This window comes from Babylonia areolata, chromosome 1 (genome assembly GCF_041734735.1).
Source record: "Babylonia areolata isolate BAREFJ2019XMU chromosome 1, ASM4173473v1, whole genome shotgun sequence".
NCBI classification, from domain to species: domain Eukaryota; kingdom Metazoa; phylum Mollusca; class Gastropoda; order Neogastropoda; family Buccinidae; genus Babylonia; species Babylonia areolata.
The window spans coordinates 14272785-14293037 of record NC_134876.1 but is presented as its reverse complement, the minus strand read 5'-3'; the positions used below and the strand labels follow the sequence as shown (position 1 = coordinate 14293037).

Below are 20253 nucleotides of genomic sequence, written 5' to 3'. Positions count from 1 at the left end.
AGAAGAGAGGACTGGCCGTACTGAGTGAGTTAATTATGTCATTTGATGTGGGAATTCATTTCAGCCATAGCCCAGTCTTCACTCATTAGTGTGCGGCCCTTTCCCGATCCTGATTTGAGCCTTGCTTTCACTCATGGGTTGCATTTGTGCATGATTACAATTTATTAGTAGTCAGATTCAAAGAACAGTTCTTGCATTTTTTTTTTAATGTGAAAATCATACGACACATTGAAAACGTAACGTTGACAACTGCCGGCTAAATTCATATGGACTGAGAACGATGATTATCTGAGTAAGCCGGCCTACATCGAAACTGTTGAAGGTTATTGATGTCTTTACACAGAATTCACACACACACACACACACACACACACACACACACACACACACACACACACACATACACACACACACACGTGACACATACACATACACACACGCACGCACGCACACTCACTCTCACTCTCACACACACACACACACACACACACACACACACACACACTTCATAACCAGTGCTTCGAAATAGCAGCGAAAGCCCGTGTTTTGTTTACCGTTTTTCCACTGTGTGTTGACCATCTATTTTTGTTTTACATACATGAGCTGTATGGCCACTGATTTGGATTTTTAAAAATAAATTAAATGTCTACATGATAGCTGTTTTTGTAAAGTGATGTCTTGTTCACAATTCTGCAGTACCTTTCTGTTTCTTTAGTTTAAGAAGTTTTCTTTTATACTGAGAAGATCCAATATATATATATATATATATATATATATATATATATATATATATATATATATATATAGTTTTATTGTTTTGAATGCATTAGACCAGATAAGTATCAGTCAAATGAATATTGAATGAATGCTAAGCTCAGCTATTGGATGAATGCTATTATTGTGGAGTTATATCAGTGAACGATTTTTTTCCTTCGGTAACTATTACTGTAGTCCACAAAAGTCTATTAATATGATTTCAGCATTTTGTCGAATGCTATTATTGTGGAGTTATATCAGTGAACGATTTTTTTCCTTCGGTAACTATTACTGTAGTCCACAAAAGTCTATTAATATGATTTCAGCATTTTGTCAGGAGTGATTTTTAGTCAATGTATGATCTTAACTTTGTCAAATGTCTTCAAATGAAACCACTACTCGTGTCTGTCAATTCAATCGTCCTCTTGATCGTCTGCATTTCAGGTATATATATCTAGAAATATATCTTGGATATTTGTCCTATAGGACATTTGTTATATATGTTATAGTTGTTTGATGTTGGCGTTTATAACATTTCCATTTTTCCTAGCGTTGTCTTTCCCTATTCACCCTCCGCACATACACACACTTTTACCCCTCCCCCTCTCACAGCCCCTACCCCCAAGGTGGTTTTTTTTTTTTTTTTTTTTTTTCGTCTAATATCACTTCAAGTGGAAAGACGTTAAACTGAAGACAACAACAATCTTGGATATTTAAGTTACATTAAATGACGGTGGAGAAAAAAAAAAAAGAAGAAAAAATCAGCCGTGTTTCGTTGAGGATATCTGTCTGGCAGAGATTCGATATCTCGTGCGGCCTGCTGGGAACTGGGGCTTTCACTTCAGAGACATTGGGTTTATCTCCCTTCGATAAGAGAGATAACTTGCGCATATCTGAAGCGTAAACGTCTGTGTTCAGTCTGGCCGGGAGGTTTTCACAACATGCAGCCAACCCCCGCGAGCTACACGCTAACTGGGCCATGACGTTTCTAAAGAGGCCTTGGTATATATGAAGCCCTCTTCACGTATTCAATAATATGAATTTTTATAAGTCATATGATTGCTACCGACATGGTTGATTGCTTCTCCAAACAGCAGACGACAGCCAGTGTCTTCTTGTGTCTTCGTATTAGTGAGCGTGCCGTTGTGGGTGTCGGCCCACGGAAACCACATTCACTTTGCCAAGGGAAACTTGCTCGCAACGAAAGAACACACACCGCTTGTCACAGCACACGGAAGACTGCATGTGACAGGAGTGACAGTAAATTAATCTTGATGTAGTCACGACCTTGTGGAAATGGAAAAGAAAGGAAAGCAGTGATGTTCCTTCTACTTGGCGTCCTAGGACACGGCGACTCGCCCTTTGGCACAGTTCTTTTCATGGCACGGCAATTTCAATGCAGCCTTTATTTGCTTATCAATTGAATGTATTTGCTGCGCTACGCGACAAGCCAGCTTCAACATGCTTCTCCAAAGCTCACAGCCGTAGGTGAACTGTGAAGAAGAAAAAAAAAAGGAAAAAGAAAAACAATTTATGAACAGGGTTGAACTTGAAGAAAACAGAATGGCAGAGGAAACGTCTGGTGCAATCATCCCCTATATGTGTCTTTTCATTGGTAGGTACAATCATTTGCGACAGTGTGTGTGTGTGTGTGGTGTCTTCTACAGAATCTGTTAGTCAGTTGTCACAAGCTATTTGACAACTTCATTTCAGACTTTTTCTTTTGTTTTGTCAAGCAGCTCAAACCAAGGTGTAAAGTGTAAAAGTGAAAGGTGCTTGATCAAGCCACAATTTCCTTTCACTGTGAGTGTGACTGTACATAGTAAGAACTGTATGAATTAACAGACTGCATATATTTTGTAGTTTCTTTTCATTACATTGTACGCAGGCTGTGTAGTAAAGATACAGTCAACAAAAACAAAATTAAGGGAAAAAATAGGGCAGACGATTCAGTTTAAAAGTAATTTAGATTAAATTATTTTATGAGATGTAATCAAATAGCTGACCAAAGTAATGTAGACCAAAGTAGAACTAGAAGTAATAATGTGAAAAAATGGTGCTTGATATGTAAATGACAACCTTGTCTGCCTCTGCTCAGTGGCTCATTGAGACCATGGTCTTTCACGCGTGTCAGCAGCAGTTGAAGGGTTATTGAAATGGCACAGTTGCTGTATGTGGAGCTGCTGATTGGTTATATTTTTCATGCCTTTCAGCTCTGGAAACACTCTATTCCTAATGATGTCTCAGGCCCACAAATTGTTGCTAACTAAAGAAAACAAAACTTTTTTTGTGAAAAGAAATGACAATCTTCAGAGTCTTTTTGACCAGCACCAAAAGAAATGACAATCTTCAGAGTCTTTTTGACCAGCACCAACAAGGAGGAAAAATGAAAAGCTGCTGTGACTAAATGTGGCATGATTTTGATGACAGATGACAGAAATCCGAAATAAACAAGATAAGTAATAGGAAAAGCATGACAAGACAAAATACATGTATAACAGTTTCAGAAAAAAAACCCAGAATGAGTGCTGCTTCTCTTTAGATCCTTAACTATATGGATGTGACAGTGTTTGATTGCAGCCAAAGCAAGTGATGTACTATAGCCATTTTTGGCACTTTGGGGATTCAACAGGCTTGTGATCTCTGGTTGCCAAATTTCCATTTTAAACATGGGGAAAAAGTTCAGAACATTCAGTAATGAGTCAGCACTGGCAGAGGGTTACAACCTGCTGTATTAGTGTATATGGTAATATGTAACTATATATATATATATATATATATATTCGTAACAGCTAACTGAGCAATTGTTAGGTACTTATGTAAATAATGTAAATATGATAACTATTTAACTGACTGCTTCCTAACAGCAGCACCCCACAATTCTACTTGTTTAGTTCTGCATGTTCTTTTTGAATGTTAATGATAAAAGACTGGACCATTTGTGTGCATTATGTTAAATCATCACAAAAATTATCTTGTCTCGTTTATGTCACACCTCTTTGAAAGCAGTCATACTCATACAGTCATAGGGAAATGCCAATGTTTCAAGTTACAATTAGGTACTCTCCACTGTCAGTGTATAATACTCTCCACTGTCAGTTATACTGTCATGACTGACAAACTTTGATTAACTGCCGGCAGCACTAACATATAACTATGCAGTGATTGTAATCAAATACTTGATGTTGGTAAAATACTGAAAAAAGAAGCAGCATGTCTCTGTCAGTGACAATGGATAAAGTACATGTATAAAAAATAATATGATTCATAAAATCGTTACAGTGATGAATTCTGGGGACATGAAAGTACGGGTAGTTACCTGCCATTGAAAATGGCAGATCTCATCCTCTTATTTGTCTTTTTTTAGATACATGTCTGAAGTTTATATTTTTGCTCTTGAAATTTCATTTGTCATGCTTACATTCATTATGGAAAAGATCAAAATCAGAACTGGTTACCTCATAAAAGTCATATCCAGCAATCCATGGGAACTGCCAGATATAGAATCAGTCCGGAGAATGACACTAATCAAGCCTTTCACATCTCGTCACACAACTTATATATTAAAACAAATAAAAAATAAAAAATAAAAATTTTTTTTAAAAGCCAAGCATACATCATTATTCAATTTATTGAAGTGTTGAACTCCATAAAACTAAAAGTAATCAGACATGATCAGAACTGTTGATCCTATAATCTTGACAGTTGACTGTTATTAAATAATTTGTGCTGAACACAGATTAATACACAAAGTATCATTTAATGTTTTCCTGTTTGCAACAGCTTGTGCCAAAGTCATGGTGTTCTGTATTTTATTTTTAAGTGTGTGTGTGTGTGTGTGTGTGTGTGTGTGTGTGCCATAGTGGTTTTAAATGCTATTTTCCTTGAGCACTGTGTATGTTAATTGAGATCTTACAATCATGTCGATGATGATGATTCAAGCATTTACTGGATGTCAGTCATTATTTATTGCCATTCTTTCTTCTTGGTAGTCTGTTATGTCTGATGATGATATCTATGCACTTTTCATTCTCATTTTGTGGTGACTCACATGTGGGTATGGATCTGTATGGGCATCTGCAGTTAGGGCATGGAAACTGTCGGGGGTTTTGGGCATTGCTGCTGCATTCTTCCTCTTACCATCAGCATTTTGTATAATGAGATATTCTTTTCTCTTTTCTTTGGGTCTGTTTCTGTCTCTGTTGATTATCCCCATCCCTTTTCCCATCTGACTGTCTCTGTCTCTGTCTCTCTCTTTCTCTTTCTCTCTATCTTGCTTGGCAGATGTGGTGTAGCGTATATGGATTTGTCCGAACGCAGTGACGCCTCCTTGAGCTACTGAAACTGAATCTATCTATTTATTTATGTCACAACCCGTAAGGGGTTGCCCATGAACCCCCGCCCCTTCCCAGACTAGCTAACGTCCTGACAACACAACACGGAGACACAGAAAAGTTCAGCTCGTTTTTCTATGGTCATGCAAACATACATAAATAAATGAACGCCACAAACCCAAGCATTACTCACACACACACACACACAAATAACCTCTGTCTAACTACAGCACAATACAATTTGCAGACAACTGCAGCGCCAGTTCTGCTAAAACACACTGCCAGAGTTCAGACATTTGCTGACAGCCAAAGACGGACCACGTTGGTAGTTTGCTGGCTGAAGCTGGTCAGGCAAGAGGGACAGTGGGAAAGTGGGAGCGGGAATGGGAACGGGAGTGAGGGAGTTTCGGGGTGACACGTTAGAAGGCGGACGAGGACCATTCCAGACTTGTCCCGGAGACCCGTCGAAGGCAGTGGCACGGAAGGGAGGGAAACAGGAAAACCTGTAACACCTCGCTGGCTCTGTAGACTATGTTCTTTTTTACTAGTTGCAAAAGAGTACATCCCCACCAAAAATGTTTGGGAAAATTTACATACTGCAATTAGACAATCATTACAGACCTGAAACAATCCGAGCTGAATATAATTATGGCAAAATGATACACCTAAACACAACAACTTTACTAATTCCCCCCAAATATTTAGAGATAAAAGAGTGCTGGATTTAAAAGATTTTCACTAAGAAAAAAACATCACCCCGACCTTGCAAGTAACCTAAACCTCACTTAAATGTCAACCAATATCACAATTCACATCACTACATTAATATTACACAGACAAACACAGACTCCCTCATCTGTCACCAGGTAAATGGGCACACCGCGGCCAGGGTGAAACACAGACCCACACACACAGAAAGGGGGTGACAACGAACACACCCCACTACTTCTGTAAGACGACACCCAACACTCTTACGGTGATCCGTCTCTTGACAGAGCTTGGCATCAAAAGCCCAGAGAAATCTTTCTCTCCCGACCAGATGACTTCTGAACTCGCTCAGAGTTCACAAAACGTTCAGGGGAAGGGACATGACATACACATATCCTCAGATATGCACGTGGACAATCTATCTCTGTCATGTGTCAATCTATCTATCACTGTATATTACTCTTGTGTCTATCCACGATGTAAAGGTCTCAGAAATGCTGATCTGTGTTGAAAGTAGTGGGTATTTTATACTGTACTACAAACAGAAAAGCAATTTTACCGGTCCCGTGAGGTACAAAGTTATGGTTAAATGTCCATGATGAATAAACATTAGTCATTAGAGCTCGTGACTGATGGAAAAGCATACAAATTACACTGGAGAATTTGAAAGTTGAACCGAGAAATAATGTATATAGGTGAGCTGTCATTTGTCAGTTCTGAATCTTGAGGATGTATTTTATTATTATTATTATTATTATAATTATTATGAAAGTCCAAATGGATAGCAGGGATGATGTGACCAGGATCATGAGGATGATACAGTGTTCAGAGCAGTGGAAGAGGGGATAATTGATTGGGAATCTGTCATGCAGATTAATGAATTGGCTGTGATTGTGTGAATTATTTTGACAGCTCTCGAGTTGTCAAACCATATGCTGCAGGCTATAGTGGAAGAAATCCTGTCACAAATTACAAAGCACGTGCCAAAAGATCATAGAGTCCATGTGAATAGAGTCACATGCTGGAGGACAGAATCAAATCATGATCATTGACACTTTGATGGATAGGTGATGTCTTTTATTCTGAGAGTAAAGTGTTTGCTGTCAAACAAGTTATTATTTATTTATTTAATCATTTATTTATTTATTTGATATTTCAAGACAGTCAGTTTTGATGATGCAATTATTTAGTTACAGATTCATTTTGATATATTTGGGAAACCAGCAGACACATTTAGCATTTTCCATATAAACATGTTGTGAACATTATAAAACAAAATTATGTATCTTTGAGTTTGATTTTAGTTTTTATTGATTGAAAAATTCACTTGTTTAAAAATTTGTTTGTTGAAAAAAAGTCTTATCTCCATTACCAGAACTTGTGTATATATATAGTTTTTAGAATGAAGTGTTAAACTAAAAGCCATAACTCATGAAACATAGTTAATCATTTGAAGGCAAACTTTGAAAACAGCCCATCCTCACAAAGTAGGTCTCTGTTTTATTGTTGTAATCATGCCAGCACACACACACACACACACACACACACACACACACACACACACACACACACACACACAAGTTCATATCCACTATATAGTCTGTATCCTTGCCTCAGTCAGTCAGTTTTTCTCAGTACTCTGTCACCGTGTATTAGTGAATGCGTGTATTGTTAGTAATCGGTTATTGTCAGAAATGATTTTGCCAAATAATTCTTAAATGAGAAAAAGCAAGGAAAGGGGAGTGACTCAGTATGAGTGACTCAGCAGCCTTAAAAGCACTAGTCTACATGTTATTATGTACTTCAAATGAAGGTTAAATGTTTTATACTTCCCTGTCGTTATAAACATTGTAATTTAATCTCTGATACCTGTTCACTGCTCTTTTCTTCTCATAAACTGAACAGAGTACAAACTAAAGAGGTAAAAGGAATATTGTGCACATGAATATATTTGAATACACATATACATGCATCAATAAGCCAAATTTGTGAGGAGATGATAGTAATATAATTAGCATGTGTGCTTCTGAGATATGTCAGAAAGAAAAGAGTAATGTCAGATGTAGTGCACGTGATAGCCATCAGCAGTGACTGAGTGAGCCTACAGTTATTATTGATGTGTTTGTGTGTGTGAGTGTGTGTGTGTGTGTGTGTGTGTGTGTGTGTGTGTGTGTGTGTGTGTGTGTGTGTGTGTGTGCTTACACTGTTTTACATTGTTTTGTATCATTGTTTTTGTTGCCTTTTTTATATATAGTTTTAGTTCTTACAAGTTTGCTTTTTTTTTTGTCAGGTCAGACTTTGTTAGAAACATGTTTTTGTCATTTCTTTCAAACAATTTACTGTCCAATCTGTGTCCACAGATGCAGGCTTCAAAGACCTGAGCAGTGCAGCCCTGCAGTGTGTGCGCACCAACCATGATCGGAATCAGCTGACCCAGGAACTGCAGGACATGTGGACCACAACATCAAACCACAACCCCGTCCTGCCCTTGCTCTCTGTCCGATCTGGGCTTGACCTCTTCTTCAAGGTCATGGACTTCCCGCCTGGGTCAGAGATCATCATGTCGGCCATGAACATTCCGGACGTGGTGCGTATCGTGAAGCACCACAAACTGCGCATTGTGCCCTTAGACATCAGCATTGATACGGCAGCCCCTAAAGTGGAACTTCTCTCACAGCTGGTGTCTCCACGCACTGTCGCCATCATCATTGCTCATCTCTTTGGGAAGTGGTCTCCCATGGATGAGGTCATTGAGTTTGCCAAGAAACGGAATTTGTACGTAGTGGAAGACTGTGCAGAAGCCTTCTGTGGCTTTGATCAGCTGAGTCACCCAGAGACGGACCTTGCGCTGTTCAGTTTTGGTGTGATCAAGTTCTACACCTCGTTTGGTGGTGCCATTGCTAAGGTGAAGCCACAGCTGTACAGAAAAATGGTGACACTGCAGGACACTTACCGTATCCAGAGTCAGGCAGAGTACTTGAAGAAAGTATTGAAATACATGACCATGTACTTTGCCCTCAATTCCCCAACGTTCATTAAGAATGGGATTCAGATTCTGCAGCTGCTTGGGATCAACGACTACAAAGATAAGGCTGTGAAGGTACAGTATCGTGATATATTGTTGGTGTGCAAGTTAAACATAGGTCATGCTATAATGGTACAATGGTGAACATGACTTTTGATATAAAATCTAAAAATATATATAATAAATCTGAACCAAGTTTCTCCTCTCCTTCAGTCTCTCCACTGGTTGCCTGTTTCTGATTGAATAGACTACAAGCTATCCACTCTGACATTTTCTGCTGTCAGTTGGTCTGGACCAGAGTATCTGTCTGAACTCCCACATATCTATACTTTGCCTTACCAGCTCCATTCGTCTTCTGTTACTCGACTTCTTAGATACCTCACATCAGAACTGAGACCAATGGGAACAGTTTTTTTGTGTTTTTTTTACAAGCCTCTATGACATGGAATAGACTCCTCAATAACCACCGACACTCTTACTCCCCCACCTCTCAAATCTGCCTCAAAAACCAAACTCTTCTCTTAGCAATAAGTTTTACTGTCCATCCAAACAGTATATATACTCCTGTATTTGTGGTATGCTTGACTATGTGTGTATTCATATGTGTGCATTTATACATGTGAGTTTGTATGTGTGTGTGTTTTAAAGTTGTATGTGTGTGTGTGCACATGTGTATACATGTGTGTGTGTGTGTGTGTGTGTGTGTGTGTGTGTGTGTGTGTGTGTGTAAATGTAAGTGTGTGTTGGGAGGGAGACAGGTATGTATACATGTATGTTTCAATGTATGTCAGGGTTCGTCATTAACATTTTTTCACATGAGCGCCTGCGCTCTAGTTTCAGAATTTTGATGAGCGCAAACTGAAAACTAAGAGCGCACACTAAAAACCGTCAGCCTTCCTTTTTGGGATCAAATATTTCAGCATTTTGATTTTGCACGGCCGCGAAATCGATCGTGTGCTCCACTTTTCTACTCTTCAAGTCTGAAGAGCGCTCTTTTGCATAGCCTCCCCTGATTCACTAGGCCTACTTCCGGTTGAACTAACAAAACGTAAACAGACGGCTTTCAAACTTCGGTAAATGCAAAACGATCGCGCTTTTGACTCTTGTTTGTGATGGACAATGGAATAACAATTTAGATACAGTAGTGTATGCTTATGTCTTTTCAAAATGAAGAGCGCAAGCGCTCTGAGTCAAGGAATTTTCCAGAGCGCAATTTGTTTTTTCAGAGCGTTCCGCTCAGCGCTCCCGTTAGTGACGAACCCTGTATGTTTATATGAATGTATGCAAAGTTACCATTTTGTCCATCTGTCTGTCTTTTGTTTTTTCAGCTTGTCCTGTTTAGTAGTAAAAGGGAAAGTGGAGTGGGGGTAGTGGGGCTGATTAGTGGAGCAGAAGAGGAGAAAATATGGATGAAATGTAAATCAAATAAATTCAGTGTGTATACCATCAGTGAAGAGTGATAGTTTCAAGTATTTTTCTGATCATACTGCTGCTGTGTAAAAAAGCCTGAACCTTAGCTGGTTGTGTTGGGGCAGCTCCTGCGTGGATTCCCTAACAACATGATGGCCAAGATCCGTGAACGACCGTGCACAGCCCTTTTGGCCACCATGCTGAAGCGACAACAGTCCTTCTCACCTGCTGACTTTTATCTGCAGCGTCTGAAAGGGGAGTACATGGCTGCCAGGCTTCCTCCCAGTATGGAAGTCGTGGGCACTAAGGCCAGCATCAACAACTACTGGCTCTTTCCTGTGGTGGTCGTGAGTATCCTGCACTTTGCTCCCTTGTGTTCACTCCCTTGATAGTGAAAGAGTCATTGGGTGGTCAAGTGTATTGAAGTGGATGATTACACAGAGCTTTTTGGTATTAATTAAAGAGTCATTAACTATTAAAGTGGATAAATTACACAGAGCTTTTTGGTATTAAGAGTCATTAACAGTATCAAAGTGGATAGTTACACAGAGCTTTTGGGTATTAAAAAAGTCAATTACAATATTAGAGTGGATAATTACCCAGAGCTTTTTGGTATTAAAAGTCATCAACACTTTCAAAGTAGATAATTACACAGAGATTTGTAGTATCAAGGGTCATTAACAACATCAAAGTTTATGATACAGTAATTTACACAGAACCTTGTGGTATGATGTAGTCATTAACAATATCAAAGTGGATATGATAGTAATTTATACAGAGCTTTTTGGTGTTAAGAGTCATAAACAATATCAAAGTGGATGATATAGTAAATCATACTGAGCTTTTTGTTGTTAAAGGTCATTAGAAATATCACCACATAAAAATTTACTTGACAGCATGCTACAGTACTCTGGAAAGCTGGTCATCAAAGAAATAAGAGTGTGTTTGCTTATTTCTTTTACTGACAATTACAAAATAAGTTAACTTTGTTGTTGAGAATGAGGGGAAGATGAGCAACTTCAGAATCAGAGTGGCTGACAGTTGGCATGGTACAACAAACCTTCTGTTTGTTGCTGTTGACAGGAGAACCCTGACAACCTGATGTACCTACTGAACGCGCTGGGAGTGGACGCCTATCGGGGGGCCACACAGCTCAACATTGTGGAGCCGGCCAATGGCAGCCCTGACCCACTTATCAACGTCCAATCAGACAACAGCCCTCAAAAGGGAGAAGACTGTGACGTGGAAGAAGTGTGTGAAGGGGGGGATCACGTACCGGCTGTGAACAGACAGTACCCCCATGAAGCCAAGTACCTGGTGGACCATGTGTTGTACCTGCCGGTTCACAAGCTGGTGCCCTTCCACATCCTGAACCACATGCTGAGCGCCATCCGCACCGCCGTCGCTCTCGACAGGTCGTCTGGGGAGGAAAAGGTCAAGGTCTTCTTTCCCTCCAAACTGTAATGGGCAATCTTTCTGTGATACCTGGGTTTTCTCTTTCTTTGCAAATGCAGAATTTTGTTTTGATGGACTTGTTTTAGTAATAACTTTAGCCATGGTGCTGTTTTGTTTGCACCACATTTTGAAACTGACTGGTTCAGCAGTTCTTGTTTTTTCTAAATCTTATTGTCTAACAAAGCAGTCAGATTCTTCATCTTTGTGTTAGCTTGGTATTGTATACTTAGATTTTTATATATATAGATGTTGACCTGCTCTGGTATAGGAGTTCTTTACATATTGTCTGTTTTTTTGTTTTTTTCTATTCTTACTAGCAGAAAAAAGATTAAGACAGAGGAACCATGTGATCCTGTGTATATAACTATATTATATAGCTGTGTGTGCCCTTTTAACTGTATGTGTGACAACAGATTCTCATAGACCGCTGGAATAAATTCAGTATGACATGGACCAATAGAAAATGTGAATATATGTTGAACATTAATTGATCACATTGACACTGGTCATGGGGTCATTGTTCTCAGCCACAACAGGAATATTTCTGTCCATGGCACCAGCTGCTGACGCTTGCTGGTTGTTTTTTCTCTCTGTGTTGTTGTTGGTTGTTGTTTGTTTTACCTCTGCAACACCTGGCATTCTTGAATGTGGAATTCCAATCTGTTAAAAATGATTGATTGCTTTGACTCTGGTTCTAAATCACAATGGTGGTTGGGTCATGTGTTTCTGCAAATGAAGTCCTTCAACTGACTAATAAAGCTTCAGGCCTGTTGTGTTATGAAGTAATTTCATAACATATAGTTTTAAGTGCCTTTGCTCTGAAGTCCATATCATGGCACAGATGATATCTGCTCACTTATATTTTTGGACCAGTTTTGATGAAGGTGGCGCTAATGGGCATGGAATTTCAAAACAAAATGAAAATGATCATTTCTTTAAACTTGAATGCTTATAACAAGTCGCATTTCCTGTTTTTGCAGCATGTTTTTCTGTATTGCTTTGTTCCAGTTTCTGGTGTCACCCTTTACTGGTAGGTTTTTATGTTTTTTCTGGAGTGAAGTCATGGTGTTGGGTTGTGATATCGTGGAGATGGGAACATTACAGTATCATTGATTGTGTCCCCCTGTTAGGTTATGTGGAGATTCTGTCACTGCCATTGCTACGCTGAATCTCATGCAGAAAATGAAACTTGGTTATATCTGGCAGTGCAGACTGAGGATTGACTGGACTAACTGCTGCCCTGGAGGAGTTTTATTCTTTATTGTTCTCTCAATCTTTATACCGTATTTTATATTTTCTCTTGAGCATCTTTGCAAAGTGACTTTTCATAATTGCATAAAGGTTGTTGGCCAGCACTTGTTACTGTTATGTTGTGCAGTGTAAAACTTTGGCCAGCTTGTGGGAGAGTCAGGTCCAGGTGAAGGTGGTTATGCATTGTTATACACAACAATTTCCCTGTGTTGGTACACATCAGTCCAACAGCGGTTTATGAATAATTATGACATAGTAGATGTATCCTGCTCTTTTTGGGCATACAGTTTAACCTCCCTTTGTAAAGTTTGGGACCCCCAGACGCAAACCCAAAAAAGATCAGTTGTTGTTTTCCTGTTTTCCTTTTTGCAGCTTTCTTCACCCCAGTTTTTGGTGTCACTCTTTTTGGGGGAGGTCGTGGATTGGGGAAGGAGGAGGGTCTCTGTGTTGTGGTTTTCTCTAATGGAACTCCACAAATGTACTAGTATGCATCTGTCAGTCTTGGGAGACTGTGGAGTTGTGCTTTGGGTGATGTTTGTGGTGCAGCGCCAGTTGTGGCTTGACAGGCAGTCTCTCCCACACAGATGAAGTCTGATGCTGGTTTGTCTGTCAGACTCTGGGCCTTCCTTCATTACTGTTTCACTTCCACTGTTGGGCTAGTGTCTCTTCAAACTTGGAGAGCCATTTCTGCAGTGTCTGCCTCCTGTTGTTAGTAGTATTGAAGGGAGTGCTGGGGCAGTCTCTGGCATTGCTGTGACATCTGATGGGTCTCTTTCCCCATGTGGAATTTTTCTTATCTGGCGTAACAAATGGCAGTCTGTTGGAGACGATTCAGTGAACCAGTGCTGTTGCCAGTGTGTGGTTTGATATTTCTGCTGTTCCACCTCCTCCCATGCCTTCCCCATCTTCAGTCTTTTTAAAATTGTATTAACATTTTTTGCAGTGTTGGTGTCTTGGTGCCAGAATGGTTGTTTACCTATGTTTTGTATATGTTGTTTATTAATCATTGATTTTTTCTGAAATAACTTTTGAGATATTATAGTCTTTTGTATCAGTTATGGTTTTCTTAACTGGTTGCTTAAAATTTTGGCACACCACAAAAATGGAAAAAAAAGGAAGAGATCATAAATTCTCTGCCCCTCATAAATTCTCTACCCCGTGGAGTAGACAGTGAATGTATGTTGGAAAATTAGATCATTTAAATAAGTTACATTTTAAATTCTATTTGGTGTGTATCTTGAGACAAGAGTCTAATGGACAACTGTTGAGGAGGAAGAATGTGAATGTCTTCAGCGGCTGCTCATTCAGGTGCACATATTTATATACCCACCCCCAGACACATTGCATTCTATCCCCTCCACAGAGAAACACCAAGTTTATCAGTTTGCATCCTTTTTGTTTTGTAGTTATTGAAATGTGACTCTGGAATGCATGGGGGTGAGGGTGGAAGGAAAATAGAAAATAAGATTCAAATGAAAAATGGTGAGACATAATAATGAAGAAAATTGCTGCTTTTTTGTTTTGTTTTTGTTTTGTTTTTTTGCACAATATCAGGCTGTGCTGAAGTCACCTGTCTTTCTTTAGAATCTGGCAGAGAATGGAATGATACGCATTGCACACACCTGCAATATGTCATTCGCTTGATTTTATGCCATGTGCCTTAGGCCTTTCATTTGTTGTTTCTTCTTTTTATGTGATGTTTGAGAATTTGATCTCAGGAAAATCTTTTATGCATGAACTCCCAGAAGAGTGCTCTGTTGCCCTTGTTTTTGTCAGCTTAAGAGCCTGTAAATCAGGCATGTGATGAACAAGTCTCTTGTCTGTGTTTCTGTATTGGACACCTGTTGTAGCTGACTGCATAGAACTGTGGAGATGACTGGATGTTCAGCATTTGAATCTCATCTCTGCAGCTGCGATTTGTTTGCTTTTTTAACTTATGACATCTGTTATGGATCACACCAGCTATTCCACATCTGTAAGAGATAATGCTATTATGTATATTTATTAAAAAATAAAAAAAATCAAATGAGTAAGACTAATCCCTCTTATGTACCTTGATTTTACTTAAAATCTGCTTTGTTTCAGTGGAGTATTAGACTCTGAGCCTAAGCATGAATGCTTGGAATTGTGTGTGTGTGTGTGTGTGTGTGAGTGTGTGCGTGTGTGTGTGTGTGTGTGTGTGTGTATGTGTGTGTGTGTTAATGAGGGAGCGAGTGTTGGAGAATGCATGAGGAAGAGTGAACATGAGACCTTGAATTCTAATAATTCAATTTTAATCTGTGTGTTTGTTATCATGTGTTTCCGCTTGAGATTATTTGAAAAAAACCTGGACAACATACTGTAAATCTGATTATTTGGATGTGTTTTGGTTGTGGGTTATCAGATGAAACCTGGACAATATATTTAACATTGCTCCTATTTATTTGGATATCATTTGGTTATGGGTTGCAGACATCCTGTTTCTTAATAGCACACATAAACTTAATGTTTTGACTTTTTTCTTTTTTGTTTATGCAGAAATGAATCCTATGGGGACGGAAGTGTTTTCGATCTCTCACATCTGTCCACCCACCACTTAAAGGATGTAGCTTGGTGGGTTGTTGTCACAGGCACACAGTACTCCTCATTTAGGTCAGACTTGGCAAATTGAATGGAATCTCTCTCAGGCAACAAGCAAGTTGCATGCAGGTTGGAGGACTTATGAGCATGGTTACTTTTTCCCAACTTCTCTGTTGTGGAGTTCCACAGTTTCCAAGTCATGTGAGGCATCAGGCTGTGTGTCAATACTTTCTCACACTTTCACTGTGTCTTGTTATATACACATGATACAGCTGGTTTTGTGTCACTCCAGATTTCTCAGTCGTACAGTATGTTCTCTCTCTCTCCATCTCTTTATTTTCTGCAATAGGTTTGTGTTTATTTTACTCTCTGTGTTGAGAGAGTCCAGCCAGGTTGCTAAATATTGCCAGACATATGGGACGAACTTCACTGATTGCTCAGGTTACAGAAATGGCAGTTTGCGGTGTTCAGTGCCCTTGCAGAGGAGATAAGTAATGTGTACTTGCTCCATATCATTTTTGTTCATCCTCCTTCGTTCAGTGCCATAAAATCAGTTAAAATTGGAATGCAGCTTTTACAGCTGTGTATTTTTGTTTAACTTTTCAAAGCATTTTTTCCCCTCATATAATGTCAGTAGTCTTGCCTGTGTTGCATGAGTCACTGAATATAGATTTGTTTTTGCATTTCTTTGGAAGGGCATATGGATAAAGAACTTTGTTGTTTCAAAATTAGGCTGTACGTTTCAAAAATCAGGAACTGCAATGCTCAGTATTGATACATATTCTGTCAGCAATGCATTTGTTTTGATGAGCATGAATTTTACTTTCTGATTACAGCCTAGCTTGACCGCAGAAGCCATACCAGGGTTGGCATCAAGTCAAAACCTGCATAACATCTGAAACCATACCAATAAAAACACACTGATAAATATAGACATGTATATGCTATACTGAAGTCAGTGAAGATCAGCTTTGTTACTTGAATAGCTATTGGTTAAAGGTGAAAAAAAAAATGCTTTGTTATATGCTGTTGATATTCACTGTTATAACAAATGCAAGAATGATGCTTTGATAATTGTTGTGACTTCATGGTGCTTGTTAAGCTGTTTTAGTGGATGTATGCATTGCCACAATAAAGTTGACTTTCTGCGCAAATTGTTCATGATCACAATTATCATATATTTTTTTTACAGTTTGACCTATGTTGAATAATTGTCGTTGCTTTTTCATTTACTTTCTGTCGATAAAGAATAATGATCAGTAACATGACTGCATATAAGTGGTAAATTGAAAAGTCTTTTTTTAGCCAAGTATAATTTGAAAGGCTTGATTTTTTCTTTATGCATTGGATGATCTATTCATCTTTATTTATTTATTATAACTTATTTTTGTTTGTTTCTCAGTTTCTTTGGCTCACAAGTGTAAACAAAGTGAGTCTATGTAATTATTGACTTAGACTGGTGAATGATAATTTGTTTTTGCCATTATGCAGGACAAAATCAAACATTTTGTTCATTTTTCATTTTATATGGTACTCAGTACGTCAAAATAGAAGAAAACAAGCATCCTGCTCTGAACTTTTCTCATTTTAGATTTGTCCAATATCTGAACATTAAAATCAAAAGTCAAGTTGGAATCAGCGGTTTAACCTTCACCAGATTTCTTATATTGTATGTGCCTGCCCATTTCATGGGTAAAAAAAAGACACAGTAAAACAGTGCAAATATTGTCATTTTTCTCCAGCTTTGCTAGTGAGAATGGACTGACAATTTTCACAGAAGCAGCATGCTTTCCAGGACTTTCTAGATTAAAACAAACACAGGTTGTTGTTTTTTTCACCTGTGGATTAAAACAAGGGAATAAGATTTGCAGACCTTTGTTTATGAAGATATATCTCATAGGTTATCCTGGTAGAACCTCAGGTCATGTTCTCTCTGTCGTGACCAAGTCCTTCAGTCAAAGATCCTTAGTTTTCACTGTCCCCTTACGGTTGAACTCATTGCTGTGAGGGTTGGGACACCCCCAGTCCATTTCCAGCTTCAGGACTGATGTTGGACTTGCCTGTTTCAGGCTGCCTTTGATTGATCTGATGCCTGTGACAGTGTGGGTGTATGCTTGTTTCTGTTTTCAGTATGTGGTGTTGGGGTGTTGTGTGGATGGGACGTAGGGAGGGAGGGACAAATTTTTGGGTGTTGTGGTATGGTTATGGGTGCTGTGATGTTGGTGTTGGGATGTAAAATTGGTATGTGTTAGGGATGTGCATGATGTTTTTGTGTGTGTCACACGTGTGTAGATTATTGTTGGTATTTGTTTTGATGTTTCTGTGGTGCTGTGCATATGGAAGTTGTCATTTTGGTGCTTGAATGTGTTTCGCACGTTGATTTTTACAGTGTAGTGCGGTTGGGGTGGGTGTGGAGTGGGGATCTATATATGGATTATGATGATTGTGTGTGTGAAGACACTTATGTTTGTATGTATGAAAGAGGGAGGGGGGGAGTTGCTTCATTACATGGACCAACCTGCATGTTTTGATGGGTGGTAATTTTATTGATACTTTCTATTGTAAAGTGCTTTGAGCAGAATCATTTGATTAAGTACTACATGAATTATTATTATCTCACTGAATTGAAAAAGTCTAGCTCCAGCAGCAAGAACAAGCAGGTTCATTATAACTCCTGTAGCAAAGAACTTATTATCTTGGATAGCTCCTGTAGCATAGAAGCTCAGTATAATGCCTAGCAAAGACCTTAAAGCTCAGTATAACTCCTGTTGCATAGAAATAACAAGTTCAATTTAACTCTTGTAGCAAAGGACTAACAAGCCCAGGAATTTGTTTCTGAACCTTTTTCAACCCATGATATATGTCGAGGGCTAGATTGCACCATGTCCTTTCATCCTCACTAATGTTTGTTGACATCTGTTTTTATTGAGAATTTTACGCAATTGTGCTTATAGACCGATATCAGCATATTATTCAGAAACATTTTGCAGTTTATTACTGTTCAGCCTCCAAAGGTCATCTTTCATTTTCAGTTTGAGAGGCATCAGTATGTGCACTGATCCATGCATGTATGTTGTCACACATCATCTACTAAGAAGTAGTAACAGATGCCTGAACCCAATGTGCTGACCAGGCATCTCAGTCACAGACACTGATAACTCGGCAGAAGGTTTTCTTTTTTCTACTGCCGTTCCTGCTTTTCATAACTTTTTTTCTGTCATGCTTTTCATAACTTTTTTTCTGTCACTGTTTTCCTGCTGTCCTAGTTCATTTACTTATACGTTTTCCAGAAAGTTTACCTTAGATATTCTTGAGACAAATGTACACAGTGAACTGCTGTAAACTGATGCATTGGTACAAGTGATAAAATAACACTGGCACAGACACTGGCTGCACATTGTGCTGTGTTGTTTGCCATTGTGGTATTTTTTTTTATATTTAAAAAAAAATTACTTTGGTACCAGGTCGAGATCATAAATGAAATGGCTGAAACCTTCAATGTGGGCTGGGGCCCTTTATCAGTGTTTGAACAAGTTCAGTTGTGTGTTAATCGTCCATGTTAAATGGTTGATCCAGCTAGTATTTAAATTAATCAGAGAAAGATCAGTATTAGTGTTTCTGAGAATGGAGATTGGTCTGATAATTAGATCACTGGGATTTTTTGGGTTTTTTCGTGCATCTGCTCAATTTCCAGACATGTTGATGTGGAGTTGTGGTGTTCATATCCGTTTGTGTGTGCAGTGAAAACAGTTGAATGTATCATTCTGTCCTGGTTAACAAAAACAAGCCACATGATGACATATGCTGAACTGGAATACTCCAGATCTGTTGATTCCGCAGACACATTATTTCAATTATTGATCTGAACTGAGATGTCAACTATGCATTTCACTTGTTTTATCTCACTATTCTCAGTCTCTGTTCTAATGTTTTTTTAAATTATTTTTAATCCACACTTTTGTTTCCTTCTTTCAAATGTACATAGCTATGACAAGTGCTTCTTACTTATTATCAGTTGTTGTTCAGTACATTATACTGAAGAATGTGTTGCTAATTTCTTGAGTCCATGGAGAATCAAAGAGTAAGATAACAAATGTGAATTTTGTTTGATCACATCAAAAATCAAAATGTCAGTATCAAAACATTCTTTTTATTTAATTTTTTTTATATATAAAATCTGGCAAACTGTTTGGAAATGTAGGTTGTAACAATTTTTAAGAACTTTTTTTTAATAATTTTTTTATTGCAATCTCTCAAGTGTGTTTTGACTCAGTAGCAGATTAGTCTGGTCCAATTCACTGTTTTATTCAATGAAATGATGAATATTTTTTTCTCCATAATATACTGTTTGTCCTGTCTTATCCATCATGAATATGACTTCATTGAGAGATTGGTCCTTAGATTCTAACTATGCAGTTGTGTAATGAATGAATCAGAGAATCTGTATACAGTTTGATAACTATGGACAGAGACATTGGTGGGTTGCTTATTCAGTAAAACATGTACCCTAAGCGTTATTTTATTCAGTTTTACCCCCTTTTGTGTGATCAACTGTTTTCTCTCATCTGAATACATTTCCAAACAGATGCTGTACAGTTCAGATTGAGATTGTTATCTGTCTAAATGTCATGTATCCTTTAATTAATGGCTTGGTAATTTCCTATCAATGGGTGATGATGCACCTTTTAAAAGTAATAAATTTGTTTTAAAAGCACACTTGTTATTCGTTTTATTTCAAATGTTTATGATAATATT

General features: G+C 38.4%; 1 protein-coding gene across 1 annotated transcript; it reads left to right on the top strand.

Annotated features, from left to right (window-relative positions):
* Positions 1-1674: 1674 nt before the first annotated feature.
* Positions 1675-20206, top strand: LOC143279852 (uncharacterized). The gene is made up of 4 exons (XM_076584097.1): positions 1675-2371; positions 8159-8898; positions 10359-10580; positions 11317-20206. The coding sequence occupies exons 1-4, from the start codon at positions 2290-2292 to the stop codon at positions 11695-11697; spliced, it is 1425 nt and encodes a 474-aa protein (XP_076440212.1). The 5' UTR covers positions 1675-2289; the 3' UTR covers positions 11698-20206.
* The last annotated feature ends 47 nt before the right edge of the window (positions 20207-20253 follow it).

Excerpts from the sequence above, each read along its gene's own strand:
- LOC143279852 (XM_076584097.1), top strand. The coding sequence starts at position 2,290 with ATGAACAGGGTTGAACTTGAAGAAAACAGAATGGCAGAGGAAACGTCT. Across the intron at positions 8,899-10,358 it reads ACAAAGATAAGGCTGTGAAG|CTCCTGCGTGGATTCCCTAA; the intron begins GTACAGTATCGT and ends GTGTTGGGGCAG. Across the intron at positions 10,581-11,316 it reads GGCTCTTTCCTGTGGTGGTC|GAGAACCCTGACAACCTGAT; the intron begins GTGAGTATCCTG and ends TGCTGTTGACAG.